This window comes from Heliangelus exortis, chromosome 12 (assembly GCF_036169615.1).
Source record: "Heliangelus exortis chromosome 12, bHelExo1.hap1, whole genome shotgun sequence".
Classification (NCBI taxonomy): Eukaryota; Metazoa; Chordata; class Aves; order Apodiformes; family Trochilidae; genus Heliangelus; species Heliangelus exortis.
In genome coordinates this window covers 4,040,412-4,065,844 of record NC_092433.1, presented here as the reverse complement: position 1 = coordinate 4,065,844, position 25,433 = coordinate 4,040,412, and the positions used below count along the sequence as shown (strand labels likewise).

The 25,433-nt window shown below is 39.6% G+C and overlaps 2 protein-coding genes across 3 annotated transcripts in view; one reads left to right on the top strand and one right to left on the bottom strand.

Annotated features, from left to right (window-relative positions):
* The window catches only part of CENPP (centromere protein P), a 121,342-nt gene extending 110,918 nt beyond the window's left edge, over positions 1 to 10,424 (top strand). The window contains exons 6-8 of the mRNA XM_071755517.1: positions 7,702 to 7,781; positions 9,676 to 9,767; positions 10,069 to 10,424. Coding sequence (XP_071611618.1) covers positions 7,702 to 7,781; positions 9,676 to 9,767; positions 10,069 to 10,202 — 306 coding nt within the window. The 3' untranslated portion in view covers positions 10,203 to 10,424. The remainder of the gene's footprint in view (positions 1 to 7,701; positions 7,782 to 9,675; positions 9,768 to 10,068) is intronic.
* IPPK (inositol-pentakisphosphate 2-kinase) overlaps positions 10,214 to 25,433 on the bottom strand; it is a 32,543-nt gene continuing 17,323 nt past the window's right edge. For both annotated transcript variants that reach the window (XM_071755514.1, XM_071755515.1), the window contains exons 3-13: positions 23,623 to 23,718; positions 22,783 to 22,849; positions 20,596 to 20,717; positions 20,087 to 20,176; positions 19,469 to 19,527; positions 19,020 to 19,092; positions 17,852 to 18,131; positions 16,629 to 16,779; positions 14,992 to 15,094; positions 14,510 to 14,589; positions 10,214 to 13,481 (exon numbers count right to left, since the gene is read on the bottom strand). In XM_071755514.1, the coding sequence (XP_071611615.1) occupies positions 13,256 to 13,481; positions 14,510 to 14,589; positions 14,992 to 15,094; positions 16,629 to 16,779; positions 17,852 to 18,131; positions 19,020 to 19,092; positions 19,469 to 19,527; positions 20,087 to 20,176; positions 20,596 to 20,717; positions 22,783 to 22,849; positions 23,623 to 23,718 (1,347 nt within the window). In that variant the 3' untranslated portion in view covers positions 10,214 to 13,255. The remainder of the gene's footprint in view (positions 13,482 to 14,509; positions 14,590 to 14,991; positions 15,095 to 16,628; positions 16,780 to 17,851; positions 18,132 to 19,019; positions 19,093 to 19,468; positions 19,528 to 20,086; positions 20,177 to 20,595; positions 20,718 to 22,782; positions 22,850 to 23,622; positions 23,719 to 25,433) is intronic.

Genomic DNA, 25,433 nt, shown 5'->3' with positions numbered 1-25,433 from the left:
AAATATTTAAAGATCTATAAAGTAACTTGCTTCTGTCATAATGGAAGAAAACACAAACACAATTTCTCTTCTAAGAATATCTTTTCTCTAGTCTACTTCCTTCAGAATATTGAAAAATTGGCTCACAATTATTGCTTTTCTAGTTGTTGATTCTTCATGCTCTTCTGTAACGTGGATTTTTTTTTTCCTTTCTTAATTTTTTGTTACTTCACTGTCTATGACTACTTAACATTTCTGTTACTAAATTAGATATATCTGCTGATTTCCACACAATGCCTTATATTAAATTTATCCTGAGGAAGGGTTTAACTGCAGAGGTAGGGGTGGGCATTAAAATACAATATAATGAAAACTAGTATGTCACCAGACTTGTGGAGAATGAGGAGAACTACTGAGCTTTACTGGTTTATTGTGAGTTTCCACCTAAAGAAATGCCCAGGTTCAGTGTTAATGCTCTTCCACAAGGAACTAATCTATTATGTCCTGGGCTTGGAACTGTGCAGATACCTGGGTAAAAGATGATGACTCTACAGCCATATTGGTATTAATATAGTCTATTTAAGAGATTAATAAACTAATGAATAAGATCTAAAATCTTAATCTCCAAAAAGGAGAAATTATTTAAACTTAAAAAGACAAAGATAAAGCCACAGCTACTTCTGAGGATATGATTCTTCTCTTTAAGTGGAGCAATAACTACAGCAGTAAACAGAAAGGAATATGCTGTCCTTGAGTAGCAGGTGGCAAGTTTGTTCTGGGTATACCCTTATGCTGATGGATAGGTGCAGAATGCTTGTTTCCAGGAGGAGGACAGGCTTTCCTGAGCCCTGCAACATCCAGGCAGTCAGTCCCAGGTGACACATCTGCCAGGATTGCACTGCAGTTGATCTGGCAGCATCAGACACGTTCTTTGGTTTCTGGACTCCTTCCCAGCCTCTTGCCCATGGCCCTCTGTAACCTTCAGGTTTGCCATTCTCTGTCTCCAAGAAAGCAGCATGAGTATGTGACTCTCATTTTGGAACTTAGGGGTGGTGCAAGGTGTCCCTTGGAAAAATGCAAAGCCTCTGAAGGCAGAGCAAGCAGACCTGCAAGTCTTTTCAGCAGGTCTGGAGGAGTGTATTCTCATTTCCAATATACCTGTTTCATGCAGAAGCAAACACAGCATGAAGTACCTTTGTGCCCTTGCTTTTAGAAACCTTGGTTTGTAAATGTGCACATTTGATCAGAAGTACAGTTTTTCATACACTAGTGGAAATCTTTTGTCTCGGTACTTTTAGAGATAAATAATGGAGAGATTTGCCTCTTTCCCAGCAAGAAACAAAGTAAAGAAAAAAACATCTGTTATTTGGTTTAATTGCTGGGCCAGTGTTAAACCGTGACAGTCAACTTCTGTGTTTTCTGTTTATAATGTATCCCTTCGTGTTCCTTCCAAGGTTTCATTTTCATTTAATTCTCTTTTAAAAATAAACCCCTAGTATGTATTTAATTTATTTCCAGTCTTCTGTAATTAATTTGCAGATAGACATCTGCTTGCCATATGACAAAGTGATATTGGAAGGAAATGTTTTGTAAGAGACACAATAGTATGTGGACTTGGGACTGCATAACATTGGTTTAGATCCTCTGTAGACATACAGCCTCCATCCAATCATGAAAATGCAAATAATATGGTAAATAATAGTTACATAGTGAATACCAATAAACTGAGTCATGTACTCTGGTATCATGGTTGAATCAAGCATGAAAAATAATGTTAGGAAATGTGAAAAAAATAAATTAAAAGGGAAATAGAGAGGGGCCAAAAAAAGGGAAGCTGTAATCAACTGAAGTATAAAAAGAGAAAAGGGGAAAGAAAAAGAAAAAAAGAAAGAAAAAAATAATAACAAAGCAAAGAAATGTAATTGGCAGTTTGCTAATGCTATACAAGAGTTTGGGGCTGGCAATGACCAAGAAAGCTTCCTCCCAGTCCGTTTCAGGCACTAGTGCAGAACATTGACTTAACCTTAAGTAAAAATCTGGTCCTTAGGGTAGCAAGATAAATTAATATTATTGTAATAAGTGCAGGAGGGAATTATGCTGTGGGTATAGGTATTTGTAGGAGTGAATTTGTAGGAGTGAATTGTAGCAATTTGATTAGCTCTAGAGATACAGAGCTGGTCTGCCAAAAAGCATAGGTCTGAAAATAGGTAGATGCAGAGCAATATTTACACAAGTAACCAGCTGTACATTCACTACTGGAGGAAACCAGGCATATCCTGAGCTTGTAAGGAAATTTTGGTCAACATTTTCTGCAGAGACTTCCCCTGTCCACAGTGACATTCACACTGTTGTTTTTCAAGTCTGCCCCCCAAAGTCTCCTTTCCACTACTGAAAAGGAAATGTGCATGTTGGTATTATCACTTGTGGTTTTGGTTTTAAAAGAAGGGAGCTGAGCAATGTGTAAGATATGACTGCCTTAAAGACAAAACAGCTTTTTGATTGTGCAGTTCTTTTTGTAAACTCATTCTTTGGTCCTAATCACACCTGTAGTTTTCTGTAACTTGCATAACAGATCACGGGCAGGACTGTTTGACTTGAGCAAGATGTTTATTCAGATGTGAAGGTGGAAGATGTGTTTATTCTGAGACATAATTACAAGTGGTGAGGCTTCATAAGTCCATTTCCCATATACAGTGTCTTTATGGCATGTAATTTAGTTGAAGAGGAAAGTGCATTGTCTTTTCTTGTTTCCTTTAATTGCATAAAATGAGAAACTTTATGGTGACTTCTGAGCTCATTATGCTTTGAACCCTCAATGTGCTGTCCTATGAACACTTGAAGGTATCATGTTTCCAGCTCTCACAAAACATTGTAGGCAGGTTTCAGTGTAGACATTAAAAAAAAAATACAGCATACAAGAGCACATTTATAAAATGATTCCCTTATATAATTCTGTAATTCATATTTTATTAAGTACAGGTTTTGCTAAAGTTTTTCTCCTGCAGTAGTAGATATAACTTATTTTCACAGTTATATATCCCAGTTGCTTGCAATTTTTATTTATGCTTATTCAAAAATATAAGCATGCTGCCATCTTCCTAAGCATATACTGATGATTTGATGAAAGTTGATCTCCGATGTGCTAATAATCTTTGTAGTTTTATGCTCTAAGACTCAGTTAAACAATGTTTCATGAAGATTGCCATACTTTACTATAGTTTAAATCATTGACCTTAGGTCACAACACTGTTATCTTTCAGACAGACTAAACTGAGCCAGTCTGGCTCACAGTATTTCTTACTGCAATTACAGTTTTGTGGCATGTGAAGATATGGTTCAGTGGTTCGGTGATTGGACTCAATGATCTTAGAAGTATTTTCATACCATTTTTATGATTATTTATCACAAACTCATATGTTGCACAGAGACAGCTCAAGCAAGGAGTGGGACACTGATTTGCCAAGTGTGCTATTATGAGGTACTGCCATAACCGAGACACTGGTAAACTTCCTGGCTCTGGAAAATAAAATTAAAAAAAAAAACAACACTGATTTTTAGTGAGATCCTAGTTCTGAGTTGGTCTGAGTTAGGGAATAGTCACAGCATTGCTTTAAATACCAGTAACCAGTACTGGTGTAACTGGCTAAATTGCTTTCTAAATGTTCCTCTGCTGCTAAACCCAGAGAAGGAGGCTGGTGGAGAGCACAGCTACTCTGAGCTGGGGCTATCCCATCAGGAGTGTGTGGGGTGGTGTGCTGGGGTGGCTTCCCACTGCATGGCTGCTTCAGGGGTGGATCTGAATGTTTGCAGTGTGTTGCAGACTGGTGGCAGTGGGTTTAAATGTTTAATGCTTCTGGAATCCAATCAGGTCATTGTTTGGTATTCAGCAGTATCTGGGATTGTCATAATTTTTGCAAATAGGTTGTATTTGGCTTACGGAAGTTATGCTGATGTCATTACTTAAGGTCTTGATGCTACCAATGTGTGTATGGCTTCAGTGGAGCAAAACATAGAAATAAATCACTTGACTCCTAAATGGAGCATCTTTGGTAAATGAAGAAGTAGTTTACACGTAGGGAGGGACTCAGAGTAGCATGACTTGCTTAGCCCTCTGTATGTACAGTTCTTCCTACAGTCAGAGGTTCACACTGAGTTGGAAGCATGACCTATTGTTCCATCAAAGAGAAGAGTAGCCTATCCATAAGTGGTTTAAAAGCAAATGTGTCTGCTTTTAGCATTGCTTCTGCCTTGCCAGATTTGCTTTGCGTTCTTAGTCAGGGCTCTCAAGCTGAGTAACTGAAAACATTTTCTGTAGAGCAGTTTTAGTTCACAGAAAATTGCAATGCAATTGTAAACAGCTGTAGAATAATATCTGTTGTTTAAAAACAGATACAAGTTCATTCACTTAGATGGTTCTGTGTGTGTGTAAAATCTGTCATGGGAGAAAGGGCTGACTGTGTATTCCATCGTGATGGTTGTCCCTTTGTGATTTGAGACTATTTCTGTTGCAGACAAAAGTTCCCATACGATTCCCTGCTTGGACTCCTGAAGGAGCTGGAAAAACTATTTCCGTCCAGAAGTAATAATAGCATGGGCTTTTGGTTTTGATCATGAACTGACATTTAAAAGTCATCTGAGGGAAGATATTTCTTGATTCAAGTCAGCTTTTGCTTTATGCAATTGCAGCTGATCCTTCCCATCAGATAGCACTCTGCTTGCTGTGATACCTCTCAGTTGCCCGGTATCCACTTTACAAGATGCCATAGGAGTTACTGGCTTCTCCCAGGGATCTTTCAGTGGATCAGGTCATTCTGTTACCTTAGAAAACCTAAAAAACTGTTTCACAGCACAGATTCTGAGGTGATAATCCAGTACCCACAAAGGCAATTTGGCATCGCAGTTCTATCAGGGCTGGTGCAGCTTTTGCAGGGCATGTGCTTTTTCATTTATGTAGCAGATCCCCACGTTTACCTGAGGATAGAGACATTACATTGCATTTTGTTATTCCTCTTATTATTACTACTCCTCTTGCTCAGGCAACTTGTGGCTGTCCTGTCCTGTGAGATGCTGAAGGCCAGGTTGGATGGGGCTTGGAGTAACCTGGTCTAGTGGGAGTTGTCCTTGCCCATGGCAAGGGGTGTGGAACTAGATGAGCTTTAAGGTCCCTTTCAACCCAAAGCAGTCTGGGATTCTATGATTTGATGAATATGAAAGGCAGATTATGTGACTGTGTTTTCTGGGGTTTATTCCCTGAATTGTCAGCTTACTTATGTGATAGTTTTGCTTCCTGCTTCTGCTGCAGGGTCACCCTGAGGAGTCACCTTGGGTGAGACGGGCAGGCACCTCCTTACAGCGGCCTGGGTGAGGTCAGGCTCAGTGAGGTCCAGCTCCATGCCACTGCTATGGCACCAGTTTTATCATGTTAATACACCTGAAGGGAGATGTAGGTATTTGTGTTTTGGCTTTTTGTATGTTTTGTGGATTGCTAAGGTAGGATGTCCCCTTTCAAGGAGATGGATTTTATTCCAGGTCCTGTGAATCTCGCAGAATGCAGATGGATTGCTAAAACCTTGGCATTTCTTTAAGGCACAAATAACAGGTCCCTGTGTGCAGAGCTCACCAATGTGCTCCCTCTCAGGTACAGGGAAGCTTTTAGACAACAGAAAATGTTACACTTTGAGATTTCCTTTGAGGTACTTCTGGTTTGTGTACAACATAAAATACCACTGACTGTCTGGGGTAAATGCAGCTGCACAGGAACTGCCAAGCAAGTCATGGGTGCATTTTACAACTCTTATCTAATATATCAGATCTCTTTTTTCTTGTGCTTTCCAAAGTTCTCAGTCTGGGCAGATGAAGATGAAAAATTTTAGCTATGGTATACTTGAGATCTCTTGTTAATGAGGAACTCAACTGGAGTTAAGTTCACCAGATACCAGCTAATCCTAAATTTTTATTTTTTGCACCCTGAAGCTAAGGAGGTGGCTCAATTCTCTGAGACCTGTGATACCAGGCAAATGAAGGCATACAGTGAATATCAAAGACATGGGTAATTGAGAAGAAAAGCCTGAAAAACTTGTTTTAATTTTTCTTAAGAGGAGCATAATTCCCCAGAGAGAAAAGCTGAAAAAAAGATCCCTGTTCTGCTGGGTGAGCGTCCTTAGATCAGCCACAGTTTCATGCTGGAGTTGCCATGCACGTTGTTGCCCCTTATGTGTCTTTGTTCCCAGGATAGATCGTGGCCTTTATCCCTGTGGTAAATACAGTCCTGGATACTTTGTAGAAATTAAAACTGGTGAATTCCATGTGTTTTATGTCATTTGGCATTCTGCACAAACCCCCTTCAGTGTGTCATAAATTCCTAAACCAGAGCAAGGTCACATCTGGTAGCAATTCCAGTCTGCCAGATGAGGCGTAATCCTGTAAAACCCAACTCATTCTCTCCAGTGCTTTCCAAAGACTTTCTGCTCCCTTTCCATCAGCCGGACCGCTTGCCCCGGGAGCGCTGGGGAATAAGCGTGGCTGACGGATTTTTCACACTTTATAAACTGCAGTTTTTGGAACACAGCTTTGTATCCAGTACATAGCCCAGTGCACACAAATAACAAGAGCTGAAGGCTTCCCGGGAACGGGCTGTGCCCACCCTCTCTTCTTTTCTGCAGTATGCAGGAATTGTGCTTTTTCCTCAGGGTTTTGCTGTATATGCATCTCCTCATTCTCTGGGTGACCCGGCACCCTGCATAGTGTGTATGTCCTGCAGAATCCATACACCACCATGAGCTGTTCTGCTTTGCTTTCCCATGCTTTTAAAGTACTTGCAGGAAAAGTTACCTATCTTAGGTAATTCAAGACATATGTGTTGAAGACACTAAAATACTTGATGCAGTAACAAAGAAATGGAACAACGATCAATCTTGGCATTTCTAGTAGCTAAAAATAGTTCTCATTCCCAGTAATGTGGAAGTTGAATAGTAGTTAGTAGGTTTTTTATGTTCTGTTGCCCCACCAGGGGAGGTTCAGATTAGGTATTAAAAAAAATTTCCTCACAGAAAGAGTGGTTAAACATTGGAACAGGCTGCCCAGGGAGATGGTGGAGGCAGCATCCCTGGAGGTGTTTAAAAGATGGTGGATGTGGTGCTACAGTGGATGGTTTAGTGGTCAGGGGTTGTAAGGTAGATGGTTGGACTTCATGATCTTAGAGATCCTTTCTAACTTTGATGATTCTATGATTCTATCGATTCCTGTTGTCCCATTTTATTTGATGCCAATGGTACCTCAGAGCCTTTTATCACTTTATGCTTTTAAAGCACTGTGTAGAATTGGTGATCAGTTTCTCAAAAGGAGTAGCAAAATAGAGTGTACTGGTAAGGAGTTTAGGTATTTCTTGTGAAACTGATGTATTACAATGTGTTATTAAATAAAATCTTATTTGAAGGTCTTGCATAAGGACTTTTAAGGCCTGTTTGTACAGGTGGACAATACTGTTTTTTCTTTCTGAGTTGACCAAATTTAAATAAGCATATTATCACATGAATGATAGTGGAATAACCAAACTATCAAAATTCCAGAAGCCTGTCAGAATTTTAAACATTTAGTAAATTAATGCAAGCTACATTTAATAGGCTGCTACAAAGTGGCAGCATATTAAAAACTACTGCAACTTGCCTGCTCTGCTTTTCCTGCCCTGATTTATACTCCTTTTTTGAACCTGTTTATTCACAGGCCAAATATCCTGATGTTGTGTCCCTTCCAGAAGGACTGCTGGGAGACTACATAATTCTGAGGAACCCCAAAGTTTCTGGGTAAGCCACTAATTTCATTTCTCGATTTATGCAGATACAGTATTGGAAAATAGATGTTGACAATCTAGATCAGCAGCCTCCATCAACATTAGGGCACTCTTTGCTTTATAATGCCTCTAAATACAGAGATTAGATGATATGGGTTATGTTATGTTTTAGGCCTATAGCTGCACTTTAAAAATACTAGAAAAAAACCTGAAATATATGTACAGGCCACATTCATGTGGCCTTGTTAGGTCAGTCAGTCTTGCTGCCACATTTACCCGCTCTTTAAACAAGGTACATGTAAGTAAAATAAAGGGCTCTCAGGCTTTTAATTTGTATTTATTTGTATTTCAAGAAAAAAAGATCTATTATTTTCTTGGTTTTGGAAGCTCCTGCTACAGTGAACAGTCTAAGTTCAGTTTAGGAATGGGGGATGCATCCTCCCTCTTGAGCATTAGAAGCCATCAGGTCTGGCTAGATTGGTTCCACCTTGGTTCTCTTTCTGCAGTGCAGGGCCAGAGCTGAGGCCAATGTCCCTCTTATTGTGACAGGATGGGCCACTGCCATCTCCCATCTGAGAGAGAATTTTCCACCCCTGGGGAAGGAGCTTGTCCCTTCCTGGGGGCAGGGCGTGTGGCAGCTTGCCAGGGACAGCTCATCTGCTCTGCTGTGGTCAGAGGTGCCCCGAGCACAAATCCCTGAGGCGGAGCACAGTTCTTTTGTCTTCTTGCCATTAAAGAATGGAAAGAAAATTAGTTACCATGATAGCAAAAGGCACTGTAGCTGTATTTTTCCATTGTTTTAGTACGAAATCAGAAGAGGGAGGAGATCATTGTACTGCTATTTATTATTATTATTACTCTGCCACACATGCTGGGTTTGTTTGGGCTCCCTGCTAGACATGTTCTGAAAGGTCTGGTTTTTTAAATACAGAAGAAACTTCCTTGAAGTTGCATGTAAGGAAACTTTTAGGTCAGGATCAGTCAAACAACACTTAGAATGGGAACCTCTTCTCTGCAATGACCCATTGTGCAGATCAGTTTTGGAATAGGATAACCTTCCTTCCCATAAGGAATACTCATAAAAGCAGGAGCTGGAAGGGAATATGAAATGCAGATATGTTACAAAGCAGCAGAATTACTATGAATGTTGTTTGAGAGTGATTTCTGTGTATTTGGCTAGAAAAATTGCTCCCCTGCAGAAGAGTTCACTTAGTACGGTGTAGTTATCTTGCTCCAGCGTGAAAACTGTATATATAATAATACAATATAAATTATAGTATAGTATATTAATTATATAATTTGTATGTTTTATTATATGCTTATATTTTAACAATAATTAGCCTTGTAAAAACTCTGAAGGAGTAATAATGGCTAAGATTTTAATTTTTTTTTTAATTAAAAGCAAACACATGCAGGAATCTAGGCTTTGGGTATATTTATGCCTGTGTGTTATTCTAAAAAGGCCACAGACAGTATCAGGGTGGACTTTATTCCAAAAATAGAACATCACTACTTATCCAAAAGTACTTCTGAAAAAGTTTTTCTGTTTTCGTCCTGTATCTGAGCACAATTCCTGACCCCAATGGGTGGATACTCGGTAAGGGTGGGGCAGCGGGATGCAGCTCTCCTTTGCTTTCTTATCTTTTTTTTACCACTGCACTATGGAACCTGCCCAGTCACAGGGCAATCAAACCTGGGGTGTACCACTGGGCCTTTTCCTTGCCATCAGATGACCACTTTTCTTTGGTTATCAGTATTTCTGATTGAGGTAGGTACAGTGCATTGCTGGAGGTGAATTTTGTTTCAGAGCACCACGAGCATGATGAACCTCCTGGACTTGCTGCTGTGAAGAAACCTTAAACAACAGTGGTTACCACTTCACTAACTTGTCTGTGCACATGATGCAGGTTTGAATTAATGATTGTTTGGAAGATATATATGGATGAAGAAGGGAGAACTACGCCTGTTCTGGACCTTCTGACTAAAGTACCAGAGCAAGGTAAAGCCATTCACTTCAGAGCCCCTTTCTGAGCTTTCATGTAGAATGCCTGTTCTCTTTTGTGACCAAAATCTCCTTAGAGAAAATAGAAATCCACTTACATACCCCAGCCAGGCAAAGAAATCCTGATTTAGCAAGCAGCTAAGCTTCACCTCATGTATGAATTAAAAGGGTTTACAAAACAGGTGTCTTCCTCTCCTCAACAGCAAGTCTGGTTTATCCTAGATGCAACACTGACAGCTGCTTTCAGTAACAATACCACTATTTGAAAATAATGGTAATTGTTCTGCTTTCCTTGCAGTCTTGGAGCAGAAAATGACAACTTTTGAAAGTGCCCCCACCCGCTTCCGAAGCCTGCTGCATCTGTTTGGGATTGAGACAGCTATCGAGAGCCTGATCAAAGTGGTTGGCTTGGAAAACTCAATACCAGCATGACTTACACCAGGTAGCAATTTCAAAAGTAGTTTTAATTAAGATATTGTGTTACACAGTCTATAATTTTATTGAATATAAACATTAAGTTATTTTCCATTTAGAAACCATACTCATAAAACATGCTATCTGTACAATTATGGCACGTTATATATAAATTGTCATGACATGAAAATAAATACAGCCATTTAAATACAAAAATGCCAAATAAAATAGTTACATGTACAGAGTGATTTCATTATAATTTATCTTTCTGAATCATTAATGTACCAGAGTGGTTTATCTTCTTAACAATTTCTAGATACCTGGAAAGTGTTAAAAGATCATGCACTGTCAAAACCAAGTCCATAAAAATCCATTTCATTTCACAGCTCTGTAAAAGTACAGTGATTTCAAAATGACAAGAGAACAGTAAGAGACTCCTAGAACAAAGAGTTAAATAGTTTTCTATTAAATTAGGGTGGAAGTAGACCAGTTGTAGATTTCAAAGACAGACTATATTGAAAAAAAAAAAGTGTAACTGTATGAAGGAGCGTTTTCCACCTTGTAATTGTTGAGCATAAAACTAAACAAGAAAGGACTGGTACACTTCTGTAAAGAGAGTTTACTGCTTGCTGCAGTACTTCATTTTGCTTTCCAATGTCAAGGGGAAAATCCTAGTAGGCAACACATTACAACAACATCACATTTCATACCTTCATCCCTGAAGAAACAAAACAGCTCAGAAAGATGTTTTGTAATCTTCTCTCCCTGCCATCAGCTGTACCAGTAGCTCATTTGTCAGCATTTTACAGGAGAGCTCCTGCTCTGCACAAGCCATCACAACCATACCTGTACAATTTTAGGTCACATAGTTCTTGGGTAGGGAGTTAACACAGGGCCAAAAATAAGAACTGTGGCCTCTGGAGAGTATTCAGAGCTTTCCTTTTCAAATGCACAGCAGCTGCAACCATGCAAGCAGTACAACTGCCTGCTCCATTTATGTTAGACAAAGTATTTTATAGCAATAATGAAATAGGTAGAGAAATCAATCAAGAACTAAAGCTACAATATGTTTGTAATACCATAATTTTAATAATTCACTATTTGATCACTGAAATAGCCCCTCCTACTCTTCTGGCAGGTAAGGAAAAGCTGACAGATGAAACTGGTTCCTGTCAGAATCTACAGCTGAGCAATGCCAGAGATTTTAAGTTTTCATGACCAGCAACTGTGTAATGAAACATCTTGTTAGATATAAGGCAGACTAATTTCAAGTTTGGAATCCAGTAGACAGGCAAAATCCATTGCTAGTTAATCCTCTAACAATTCACTGCTTTAACTGGTTTTGTATAACCTTATTTCATCTTCAGCTCTTTCTAGCATGAAAATGAAACTGATCAGCACATACACTTCTATTTGCATATGAAATGTGTGTGAAGTTACAGCATAAGACCATGAAAACTTTCCAGCTGTGAACAGTTCTTCCTGCCTTCCCTTATCCAACAATTAGAGGGTTTCTGAATTTAAAAATAGCTCTCACCCCCCTCAGGTTTTCTTTAAAAGAAGGGGTTATTACCACTGTCACCCACCAGTTTATTGCACTGTTGTAGTATCCCATTTCAGTGAGAGCAGCCCAGGACCCTGTCCCCAGCACCTGGAAATGGAATCCCAGAGATGGCTACCACGGATCACTGGTGTGAGTGGTGTTATTCTCTTATATTTCATGTTTTTTCCTTGAGCTGTGCCAATATACAGGTTTTTCTGGTTTTTCTTTTTGAATTTGAGGTAAAAAGGAACAATTCAAACATTACACTGAGATCCAAATAGAAATATTTTTCACATCCTACCCTAGATTATTGTGAGAAACACGACCAGTAAGCACACACTGTCCAGGTGACAGCAGGTCACTGTGGCTTTAGCACCATCTCTCTGCACATTCAGGGGGTGTAATCCCCCCAGCTGTACAGGGGAAATGGCTGTAGATTTCATCCTACTACCCTCACTTATGAATATATTCTCAGTCTCCAGCTCAGGGCCTTCCTCAAGGATGACTTTTACTGCAACATCCCCCAAGACTTCAGCTGCAGATACCAGTGTTTAGAAAGTAAAGTCATCACTCAATGGCTGAAGTAGTGACAGGAGCTGAGCTCCAGCACTCAGCCTCAGAAACTGACCCCCTGCAGCTTCTGGAAAGAAAATCCTGAAAATACCTGAAAGTATGTGGGGTATTGCAGTAATGCCAACATTTGGTGCAATCTGAAAGACCTGAAATAATCTATAAAACTCAGAATATATGTTTATAGCTCAATTTAAACCAGGTAAGAGTGAGCGGTGGTTTCATCTTCAATAGCAGCATATAATGTGTAGAAAATAAAAGACCAGTAAGTCAGATATTTTGAGCCCAGCTTTCACATAAAACTCAGGTGCTTACCTTTAACCCTTTTGACTTCATTTCAGAAGTTTTAGGTAGATTGAAGGCGATCACCATGCTTCTAGATTTATCTGGTGTCCTTAATCTCATGCATTAGTACTTCAAAGTGTTCTGCAGTAACAGGGTAGTTCCAGACATCAGTAACACTTGAGCAGCCTATTCAGTTGTATTTTCTGTGGACTTAGTGCTGAAGTTTTACATCAGGTTTTGTCAGAGCCTTCCCTCTTCCTAGTGGGTATGAGTGAGACTGAAAGCACAAGCTCCAAGGCAATTCTCTTGTTAGTACTTAGGCTTTCTACGTTAGTGCAATACTTCAGGGAAACTTTACTTCTGTGCTCTTTCAATTCTAAGGAAGTAAACTTTTAGTAGTAATTTGACCTGTTCTCTAGTTCCAAGGTATGGCACATTACCTGTTCTGTCATATTAAATACATTCATTAAGGTTATATAGCAAATGTGTGGTTTAGTGCTATTCCGTGTCTTTGAAAAGGCAATACCAATTAGAAATCATTTCTTAAAGCAAAAACATTCACAGCTGAAAAATGCACTGAACACAATAGAAAAAAAAAATAATCACCATAATTGTATTCCATTAATCTTTCACTTTCTAATGTGTTCAAATAAAAATAACTTTAAGGAAATGGTTACACTTTGTGGAGAACTAACGTGCAGTCTTCGTTCTCCTTGAAGAGACTGGATATGACTGGGTCATCTTTGGCCTGTACATTCTTCAGATAATAGTTTACTATCTTGCCATCCAGTTTGTACTGATGAGGAATGCTTTCATAGGGCTTGAGATCCAGGTCCAGGACAGAAACAGAAAAGGTGAATCTTGATTTGGATGTTAGTACCACAGGTCTCTGCTCAGAGCTGGAAAACAAAACCACAGTGGAAATCTTGAGTCACTGAAGCCAACATTTGTCATTTGTGTATGCTGAGTCCCCTCACAAAAGTGGCTCTCATGCTTACTATAGAACTTTCATGGGAGTCAACAAAACAAGCTTCAGCTAATGCAGCTTTTAGAAAACTACAGCTCCAGCTTAATCAGCCCTAAAGTGAACTTGCTGGCACCTCTTCCAGATGTTTTCCTTTCAGCTTCCACCTGGCTTGAGTCAAAACATTACTGTCAGTTACTGTGTCTTTGTGCTTACTAAGCCCAGCCTGTTTCTCTGGGCTGTGCATGTGAAGCAGAGGCCTTTGGAACCAGCAGAAGCAGGAAGAATCAATCCAGCTACTACTGAGGTTCAAGGTAATACAAACTTTATACAAGAACCAGTGTCCAAGCACACTGAAGGATGGAGGACTTGGTAATAACAAATCAACCGTTGCACAAGTCATCTCCATCATGAACACTTCCTTTAAGAACTGCAGGCAAAAGGGAGAAAAAAATAGTCTCTTAAAAAAACCCTGAGGCTTTGGTAAGCAAACTCCTCTACAAAGAGCAGTCTATTATAGCTGACACAAGTTATAATGGATGATACTGCAACAAAGTCACCTGCCTTATGATGAAAGATGTCACCTCTTGATTATTGCCTTGTTTTTATTTCAAATAGGCAGTTAAAGGCAATTCATCTTGAAAAATCTCTCCTATGTAAAAATTTTACCTGGTTAAGACCACATGCATCTACTACAAACAGTCAATGAAATCCAAAGAAGGGAGTAGATATAAAATTTTAACCCTTTTTATCAACTTAAAACTCTTCAGAAACAGGTATAACAGGTTCTAATCATCTCAAATCAGAGCTCCACTTCATTAATATGCTCACAGCCAAATATTTAGATGCCACTGCCCCTAAACCTCCCTTTTTTTTTTTAACAGTTACTTCAATTGACAGAACTGTGCAAATGTGTCAAATCTCTCACAGAGCAGGAGTCAGTGACAAGCAGCTCTCTCTTACCATTCATCTTGCAGACAGGGTGAAAGGGCAATCATGATGGAGCAGTCCTTAGCAGTCATTGCTATTCTGTACTGCTGCACCTATGCAACATAAAACCAACATTAATTGTCTAGTATATTTGTACTTGTCTTTGTAAAGCATCCCTTTCTTTATGAAAGGTGCTAGTAACAAATGGTTAGAAGGAGCAAGGGATTTTATAGCATCCTGTACAAGAAAGTTTACTTCCTACAGCTACTTTCCTTGAAGGCTAAAGCAGCACCATTTCATGTAAATACATCCTCAGTCAAGAAAGGAAAACAACCAGCTTAATTTTTCCCTCTAGATCAGGTGCTAAACATGTTCATTGTTACACCCTGGAACACTTAAGACCTTTGACCAAGCCAGCTGTGATGCCAACAGTCCTCTTAATGCTTTTTGTTCACCAGGTCTTCACAAAAATTGACAGACTAAATAAGCTTCAATAACATGCACAGGAGAAGTACCTTTGTTAATGCAAATGCTACTGTCCCATCATCATCAGTGGAAAGATCCAGCAGCTTCTCATAAAATGCTTCATTGTAAGGTCCATCTATCTGTAATGTGCTTCTAAATAAATTTTAAAAGAAGATTTATAGGCAGCCAAGATGATTTACTGATTTTCAGTGAGATCCTTCTTCAGTAGCCCAGATACTCAGAAAAAACAGTAACACCCATCAACATAGCAACAAGTGAATGCTCAGAGGTCTGACAGCATGACCAGTCCCTGTTATCCTCACATCACTTAAAATTGAACCTTAAACAGAGCATCTTGTTTTAAAAAATATTTCTTAATCCACTGCCACCTGTGTATCACCACAAGAACAATATGTTTTGCAAAACCAAGTGAGTTTCAAAATTTGTTTGTCTGCAGGAACTCACAAAAAGCTCACACTAAAGAGCCAAGGCCCTGCTTTGCCCCCAGCTCCACCATGCATGCCAGCAAGGGGTCCCTTTATTGGCCTCCTTCCTTCCCATGTAAAACACCCAACTCCTGCTGACCTCTCAAATCAGGGTTTGCAGCATGCAAGCACCCCACAGAGAAAGCAAGACCTTTTCTATTTATTTGTTTAAAGTATAAATACACAAGTCAGCCACACTGCAAGCGATTTAAACAATTTAAACTTAAGCCAGCCCCCACTGCCTGTAAGACACCCTTTCAACTCCCATCGGAGTCCCAGAGAGCCAAAGGAGCAGACATGTCTTGCACGTGAAGCCAGCGTGCCCTCCTGTGAGCAACAGCAGCATTACAGGCTCAGTACTGTCCCAGTCAAGGTTTTTTTTTCTAGCAATTATTATTATAATTTTTAAGCTTTAACTAAAAACAAATGTAGCAGCTTGCAATGCCTGCTGTTCACCAGACAAGAAATATGGTAAGATAAAGATTCTTGTCCCTCAAGTATGATTTGCTGACTTTTTTATTTTTTATGGTTTGGGTTGGGTTGGAAGGGACCTTAAAAATCATCAAGATCCAACCCCCATGCCTGGGTAGGGACACCTCCCACTAGACCAGGTTGTACAAGGCCTCATCCAACCATAAACACCTCCAGGGAGAGGGCATCACCAACTTGTGATGTGAGTTACAAACAGCATTTTGAGCCACTGGTCACACCAGGGCAGGCTGGACAGCAGCAGATTGACACCTTTGTGAGATCTTGCAGGGGCAGATCAGCTGGGTTGCTGCTGAGTGCCAAACCCAGGGGTTTATAATGCAGGTTTAGACAGGCCAATATAACCTGGAGAATTACTGTAAAGGTGTAATTATTACTGAAGACACAGGCTGCAGAAACCAACCATCCATTTTACTGTGTCTTTTCTCAAACATACAACCTCTGCTACTATGGAATGGGGCATTGTGTCTCTTACCCTGTTGTGAACTTCTCATAGTTATTACTTTAAAATTACTTTAAAATATTAAACAATAAAACAGGTTATACTTTTGTGTTATCTGGCATTTCGAGTTAGTGAGAAATGCAGAATATGCAATACCATGAAGGAAGGTTCTATACAGCAAGAGAGAACAAAATGGTTGTGTCTGCATAGAGCCGAGCGTGTCTGCCTCCCTTCTTAAGCAGAACTGAAAAGAAAAGCCATCAAGTCTTACCTCTCTTCAGGAAATTCCTCCAAGTACTGCTCAACTCTGCTGTACAAAGGATAGAGTCCTTCAATATCCAGCATGTCGAGCATCTGAGCCTGAAGGGTTTTATAAAGGAGACAACCCCGTGGTAAGCCAGAGCTCTCCAATTTATGTTTACCTAGAAGAAAATGTATTTTCAAGTAAGGCAAACATGAGGTGTCACCTTTGCTTCATTGTGTCATTACATGTGATTGTTTCACAAACCAAATCCAAATATTCTTCAAACCACAGAGGGAAAAATGGAAAAGGAAAAAAAACCAAACCAAACCACTTCTGTTTCCACACTGATGTGCCAGGTGCACGTACTTACCTGCACTTTTAAACAGCTCATATTTGAATGCAGAATAGAACACCTGGTCTACAACACTACAAAGTACTGAAAAATAAACAAATCCAAACCACATACACTTCCATGGTGATCTGCTTGGTTGAGAGTACAAGAGAAATTTTTCATGTTTAAAGCCACCAAGAATTCAGTTTCAAACTGGCAGAAAGTAATTTAGCATTTCAAATATTGGGTCTTTTTTAAAACAGTATAAACATATTTGTATTTACTGTCCCTTCTTTAAGATAACTCTTTCTCCAACAAAATACAGCAAAACCAAATCTTCCTCAAAGGCAGAGTAAGAAAAATGCTGTTTGTGTAACTAGCAGCATCTTGAATAACTAGAGTATGACAAAACTTATGCATTGAGGAATTACATGATTTTATAGTTTTCCAACTCTCATGTCCCACTCCTTTTCCCTCCAGTATTTATGCCTCTCTTTTTGCCAGGAGAACAGCAGCAGAGGAACAGAAAAAGAGATACATCCTATCTGGGCAGGGCTGAGAGGAGAAGCAGGGCAAGGGAAGAAACAGGTATCATGCAACAAACTAACCAGAGACTTCATCATATAAAACAAAAATTCTCCGTTCATTTAAAATAACTCATGGTTATCAGCTCAACTTGGCATTTTCTTCCTCTATGACCTTGTAATTTTATTTTTATCCCTGTCAGAAGGCACAGTGCTAAGTGTCACTACAAGGTCATACTAAAAACAATTATCACTTAGGCAGCTCATTTTTTAATGTTACTAAAACTCCACTGTTTCCATTCTCACTTTGGGATTGAACAGCCAGCGATAAGCAAAAACCTGGCTCATTACAGGGTGATGCTAATTATTGACAGTGCTCAGAAATTATTTCTTACCATTTCTTACTAGCTCCTTATTAAAAGCACTTGCTTCACAGTAGCTTCTTCCTTGTGAAATGGGAACTGTCTTCATGTCACCTGCCCTGCAGGCGTCCGTACTACTCAGTAGCGTCATAGTTATAACGTGGATTAATTCTTTAACAATTGTCCTTGTACAGTGTGGTCCACTGACCAACCCATTGGAAGGAAAAAAGAAAGGTTTTAAGTGACGAGCAAGTTCGTTCCAGTCAGAGACACAGTCCTGGTCATCTTTACACCCATAAATTAGTTCCCCATTCTGCAAATGAGAAAAAAAAAATTATGTATTTAGGCACTTCATGAAATCCAGTTATTCATGCTTAGTTAATCAAAGCATCAGGTTTAATATTTTAAGACACATGACACAGAGAAGTGTTATTAGTTTAACAGCATACAAATACACATGTTCCTAATCTCTTATAAATTAAATTACAAATCTTAAGTTTTATCAGACACCACAGGTAACCACCTTCGAATTAGGACCAAAAAGCCCATTTAAATCAAGTCCTACTTTCCCAATTTAATCAACTCTTAAGTAATCAAAATAATAAAAGTGAACTGATGCTTAGCACATTTTCCTATCACTTCTTTCTGAATAACATCATTAAGGAAAAAGAGCCATGTGAGACAACCTTCTTTTTGAAGGCAAATAGGAAGATGGAAGGCTATAAAAAGGGATAGAAAAGGTGTGTTAGTTCCCTGTACTAACAGAAAAAGTAGGGCAGTTCATACAGTTTAAGTAATTCAAATTATTGGTTTAGTATTGGAAATAAATTGTAAAAAATCTTATTTCAACTTCCTCAGTGAGGCACACTGTGCTTCTGGCTTACATCAATGCTGCAAAAGTCGTTTAACAAAGTATTTGCAGCAACATGCAGAGTTCTTTAACTTCTTCCACCTGAAGAATCACAGTTTTCCAACTTCAGTCATCTTTAAAAGTCATTTTCTATTAGCTGTTCCTTGGCAATTCTTTCAGACTACATTATCTGTCCTAACTTGAAATCTAAGAATTTCCTTGCTTGCTTTTATTGGTAGGGTGATGGTGCCCATCAGGCAGGTTTGAAGTAGGACCTCAACTGTTCAGATGCTCAAGTAAAATTGCTTAAAAGCCAAGACAAAAAAAGCAAGCAGAGATTTCACTGCTTACCTTAAATATTTTCAAGTTGTTCTGTGCCTCCTGTAATAAACTCTTCAAAGCAAAGTGCATTCTCTGTTTATTTCTAGGGGGGAAAAAAAAAATCCAAGAATGTTTTATCACAGCCTTTACATGTTTACACCCGTGCCTGGAGGGCTCTATGGAATCAAAACTGGGCACCTGAAAGGAACACACCCATTACTCAGGCTGAAGTCACTGCACAGACAAAGTGACTGTTTGCAATTACAGCTTCAAATCTGAGTAAAATAAATTGCTCTGAGTTTTGTGTTATGTAGCAAAAGGCACTGGTGCATTAATCAACTCTGATCCCTGAACAAGGTGTACGGCTGTATGAGTCAGACAAGCAGGCACTGATCACCTGTAACACTGCTGTGCATGTCAAAGTAATCTGAAAGAGAAATCTGTTTGGCAAAACCAGAATCAAGTCACAGATTCCTTACCCTGAGAAGAGATCCAACGGGCAGTATTTACTTGGTCGCTTCCATTTTCCATTTGCTACCTGTTGAAAGCCCACACGACTGCTGTTAATCTCTCTGTCTGGAACAACTACTCCCAATTACTTTAACAGCACTAACATTCTGTCTTCAGGAGTCCTACAACATTTAAAACCCTCTGAACATACATTTCACAACTGTCCGGGGTCTGCCCAAGTAACACAAATTGCATTCACAAATGGGAAGCCTGGAGAAAGGTCCCATTAAATTACCATGAGGCAGAGCTACACAGTTTCAGACACATCACTGGACATTAGTCAAACAGCTTCCGTGTGGGTTACGTGTGCTGTAAGTCATGGAATGCCACTGAGCACTTGGTGAGCTGCACTTGAAAGGCAATTTGATATTGGAGTTACCAAATCAGCAGGGTTCATAGTCCTCTAGACCAATATTGGTTTTGTTTGCTTCCAGCTTCCTACAGAACTTGTTCCATCTCTCACTAAGCAGATTCACACCCAGCAACTCAAACATGTATCCACCTACTATCTTCAGCCATATCAGAGACTTAATAGCAAAGTGCAGTACAGCCAAAGGAAAGCAGGATGACTATTAAAAAAAAATTACCTTTAGATGCTGATGCATACAGTAACGACACACCTTGTGCTTTATCTCCTGTGAAACATGGCTGGAAAAAGGAAGGAAGCCACACTTTGGCTAAAACAAACAGACACAAAAGATTATGAATATAAATATATTTTTGTATGTAAATATAAGGGCACACCATATGCAAGTATGGAAGGAAAGCAAGGGAACTTAACAAACAAACCAAACAACCAGCCACATCCAACACTACATTCTTCCCAATACTGTTTATTATTTCCAATTATTTAGAGTTCTCATTTAAGGACAGACAACACTGCTGTGGCCTGTAAGAGCCTGGTACTATCAGGGAATTTCCCAGGTTTTGAAAGATCCAGAACTGGAAGACGGGTGGAATCTTTCATCCTATGGGTGACAGTGAAAGTGGTGAACTCTGTTTTATCCCACCACTGCATGTCTCTGAAACTGCTCTGGTTACCACATGCTTAGAAATTCCCAGCAAACCCCCAGCAGGATCTTCTCCTGTCCAATACCTTAATCTCTATGCAGAGGATTGGCCGGGGTTCCACGAAACGATAGGTCTGCAGCCTGGTGAGATTAGGAAGGCACATTGCATAACCACTCTGAGTGTCCATGTCTTTATCACAGCGAGACTCTGGAAAAAACAAACAAAAAGCCAACAGAAACACAAAAATTAGGGGTGTGGATGTTTATTTAGCTCTTGTTCAACAGGTATAGGGGTGGGAAGGAACTTACAAGGACAGAACACATTTAGCAAGCCTTAGCCAATTTTGCACTTGCCTAAGTTTGCCCTCTCCCTTGCCAACACCCTTTTTCAGTCTCCTCAAAACTGTCACAGGCACGTGGGGTGCCTCAAGAGCTGCCTTTAGTGGCTGCTTTCCTGCTCATCCCAAAAAAGGTATCGGTGAGAGGCCTGAAACAGCAAAGGAGGGCACTCAACTGGCCATCCACAGATAAAGAGACTGTTGTATTCAAAGATGCACAGACTACCACCCCTCAGTCTAGTCAAGAGAAAATCTGTGAAAACTGGCAGGAATATCATAAACTGTTCAGGAGAATGTGTTCATCTACAATCTGCAAGTGGTTCTGCTCAGCTGCCCAGTCTGTACCGAGTCTCTTCCCAGACATTCCAGTGTTTACATCAAAAAAATAGGAGAAAAGGAGCACAGAAGAAACACAAGTTATCTTCCCCCTCCTCACGAGCTCATAAGAATTGTCTCTGCTAAGACCACTTGGTTAAAATAGTGCTTTTTTAGTATAATCCTGAAAAAAAAAAACAAATTGGCAAGATGGTTTCAGACTAAGATTAAGAGGCACTATGTAGATAAATCCTTTAAAGAACCTCCCTCCACGTATTCTCTGGGACAAAGGTCTGCAAGATTTTAACTCAAGTTTAACAGGAACATACACTCCTAGATTTTCAAATAACTGTGTTAAATAAAAAGACATTCAGAATGCCTTCTGTTACGGTTTTCACTGCTAAGAAGGGTGTCCATTCTGAAAAACATTGAAATAGAACAAATAATAGATCTCAGAAATGGAAGGCTCATGAGGCATCAGCCTGCAATTACATGCAGCACTTCCCCAGGATAAGCAAGAAATCTTTCTCCAACCAAATCCTGGTTTTGTTTGTTTCCTTTTTCTGAACTCAAGAAATAGTACATCCATGTTCAGCTGCAAGGCACTTGCCAGATCAGAACAACCTGGAAATCTGAAGCATTAAGAGAAGTTCCTTTGTGAATTAGACAAGCTTATGTGAAAAGTAAGATTAAAGGAAATTATTTCCTTTGACGTTCAAAAAAAAATCCTGTTAAAAATTAACAGTGAGATTTGCTGTTGTAAACCAAGAAATACCACTTGGATAGCTCCTCACAGTCACATTTCTTCCTCTAAAGAAACTCCCAGGAGCTGTGGACCCACAAAATTTACCTTTAAGAAATAAAACTAAATTCTACCGTTCACTTCTACCAGAGTACCATCGATTTTGTACCTTTTGTTCTACACTATTTACTTTCCTTGCTGGTTTCTGGCACTGTGGAACTGATTCTCAAAAAAGGTGAGGAAAAGTCAGCAACACAGAGCGTCCTGTGCTCACTATATGTGAATTAGTTACATTTTTCCTGGATACCACATTTTTCTTCAAGGAACCTGGCTAAAGCAGGAGATTCTGGCCATTCCCAAGAACGTTTGAGGACATAAGATGAACACATAATGAATGATCTTCTCTTTACCCATTTTAGAGCTGAGACCTCTCTGTTCACTGTACCTCACATACATGAGGAAGGACCTGCCCATGTGTCAGCTATCGGGGAGAGAGATGCAGGAAGGTGGCACAAGCTGCACATCCCTTGAGATCTGTGTCACTCGTAAGATGGGAGATGCTCAGCTCCAAATGAAAACATGACATTGAAAACATGACAATTTAGTGAGCTCTTTCTGAAATCACCCTCCTAAAGCTCTACTGCACAGTCCAGCAAGGTGAGAGAGTGCTCAAGAATTAACAAACACAGGCTTACACAGGATCCCTTTCCCCAGTTTGATGAAACTAATAGATGTGGTAACACACCCATATTTTTATACAACAAATTGTCATTGCCTAAATATTTAGACAGTTTCCTCGTATTCTGAGGTCTGATGCTTTTTTACTTTATTGTAAAGAACAGTGCTTTGCAGCTTGAGGAAAGCCCCCTGGCACTTACCTGGCCTCTCTGGCTGAATTTTTAAACAGAGTTGTCTTACGAAGTCTAAAGGCAGTTGAATAATTTCCTATTAGAAAACAAACAAAAAGAAACATATTTCAACACAAAAATTAATATCCAGTTTGGGGGTCTTAAAATGGAATAGCAAAGTTCAGTGGATGTTAACAGTCTGCTAAACTGTGCAGCATCTCCCTCTGATTAACTGTCTGTATGAAGACCTGTACCTGCAATCACATGCAATGCTCACTCCACTGTGAAAACCAAAACCTGACTTAAATGCATAAAAAGGAGCCTTTTCCGTAAGTTTAATGTGCATAAAGAAACTTGCATCATTTTGTCCTTTTCATAAATGAGAGTCCCATTTCATCCCATCCCGTGCTTCACATCCCGTGCTTCACATCCCACCCTTCCAAGGCAGAACTGTGACTCAGGTTCCAGGAAAAGGTGTGACCTTCCTTCCCTCTTGGGTAGCTGATCTGAAGTGCCAAGGAAAGGTTTACCTCTGACTGCAAAGAAACCCAGACAATGCACATGAACAAGATTTGTCCCTTTGTCTTGCAGTTAGTCTAAAAATCTGTCTCATACCTTTCACCCTATGCAGGGCAAAGAAATGACCACTCTTCTCATTAGCAGCTTAAAATATCTCAAACCACAGGGTACAATCCCAATCACCTCAGCACAGAGCAGGATCTTGGTCTGATTCAAATGCTCCTTGTGTGTGTATCTTGCTCAGGAGTATCTGCAATCCCTGTTAATTCCTTGCACTGGCATTCAGTGTTCCCCAAAACACTTCAGTGTTTACAGTGAATAAGCCACTTATTTTAAGAATAAAACATTTACCCCGTGGTGAACATAGTTCTCCCCAAAGAACTGCTTCATGACATGTTTTCCGAAGTCTACGATGTTTTGCAGATGGTGTAGTATTTCCTCTGAAGTCTGGAAGACAGAAACATGATAATTTAACTAGGAAATAATGATAATACTCATTACATACACACACGAGTCACTGATTTAGCAGAGCAGCTTAACTGCTGTCCTGAGTTGGGTAGGTCAGTGTACACTGAAATTAAAGAGATACATGAAACCTGTGCTACATTTGTTTCCTGCTGCTACCTAAGAAGCTGGGAGAGCTGCAGGGGAAAAACTTAAAAGGCTGAAAAGGGAGAGGTTACTGAAGATCTACACTTTAACCATTGTTCTTAAAACAACAGCTCAAAGAACTGCACTAGTCAGGAGAGATGCACAGATGCCTTCTTACCAAAGGAAAGTGTGGGAGAAGCTTGGAGTGTTACCAAACACTTTCCCTGGAGATTTGGAAGAAAATGGCTGCAAAGATTGAGCCACATGCCAAACCTCTGCATGAACAGGTACAGAATTTGCCAACTCCTGCCCCAGACAATGAGGGCTCGTCCTATAATGTTCATCTTCTGTTAAGTTATAGTCTACAGGGAAACAAAAAAGTTCTACAAGACAAAAACACCAAGCTAGATAGAAATGAAGCAAAGTGAGAAGCTTTGCAACAGAATTATCCTGTTCTAGCACTCCAGAACACTGGTTCCTGCACAGTATTTCATTGTTACAATAGAAAATCTCCAAGCTAATTAGCCTACAACTGTACATCACTGACCCATACAGATTTACTCTTGGGATTAAGTACCAGTGGAGGAAGAGAAAGTGCAACACTGATGTAGAAAATCAGAGAGGAAAAACAACACAAGCACGAAAAAAAAATAAACAGAGCAGAGTAAGAGAAAGTGCAATGCTGAGAGGACAACACTCATATAGTGATAAAATCCAGAGAGAGGGGAAAGACCACACCTGACACAAATTAAAAATGTTTAAAGGTAAAAATAGATTGTCATTAGCCAGGCAATCTTATGAACTTTGTTTTGGAATACAATCACAATAGGCAATTTTTTTCCAACCCAGAACAGTTTGTTACTTAACAAACTTACACAAGTTGTGTAGGTCTAATATTAGTTTGTTGCTGTAACAGAGTCTGCTGAGGCTGTGCACCAAGTTTAATATTCTTCCTCTAGTATTGTTCATTGCCCAGAAACAGCAACAGACAATACTGCAATGTGCAGTTATGTTTTACTGAAAGAAAAGTTACTACAGTATCATACATTACTACACTTATTTCAGTCACATACCCTACCACGTGCTGCTGCTTCAGTGTGCAGAGTGCTGACCAAAAAACCCCAACCCTCTGCAGCAAGCAGGAAAAAGTACAATTCTTTCAAAGCACTTCTGCAGCATTTCCATCATTCTATAAAGGCCAGAGCAGCATTTATTCTTTACAACACTTGGCATAAAGTTTGTGGAGCTGTTTGTCAGAACAGCTCCCCCTGAATCCTTTAAAGAGAGTCTGGAGTCTCTTCACAAGAGACAACTAACAGCCTGCTGGAGCATCACCTTTCAATATTAAAAAACACTATGAAGAAAAGGTTTTGAAAAACCTGTCATTACTGCCAGTTCATTTAGCAAAACACTAAAACTCATCAAATAGATTCTACACATAAAAAAGGGGAAAAAAATTAATTCATAAAAAAGACATATTAAAATTAGCAATATGCAGTTAAAATCAAGTCCCGACACTTTACTTTCTGCTCAAGAAATACAAGCCCAAGAAGTTACATTTTTTATTATTT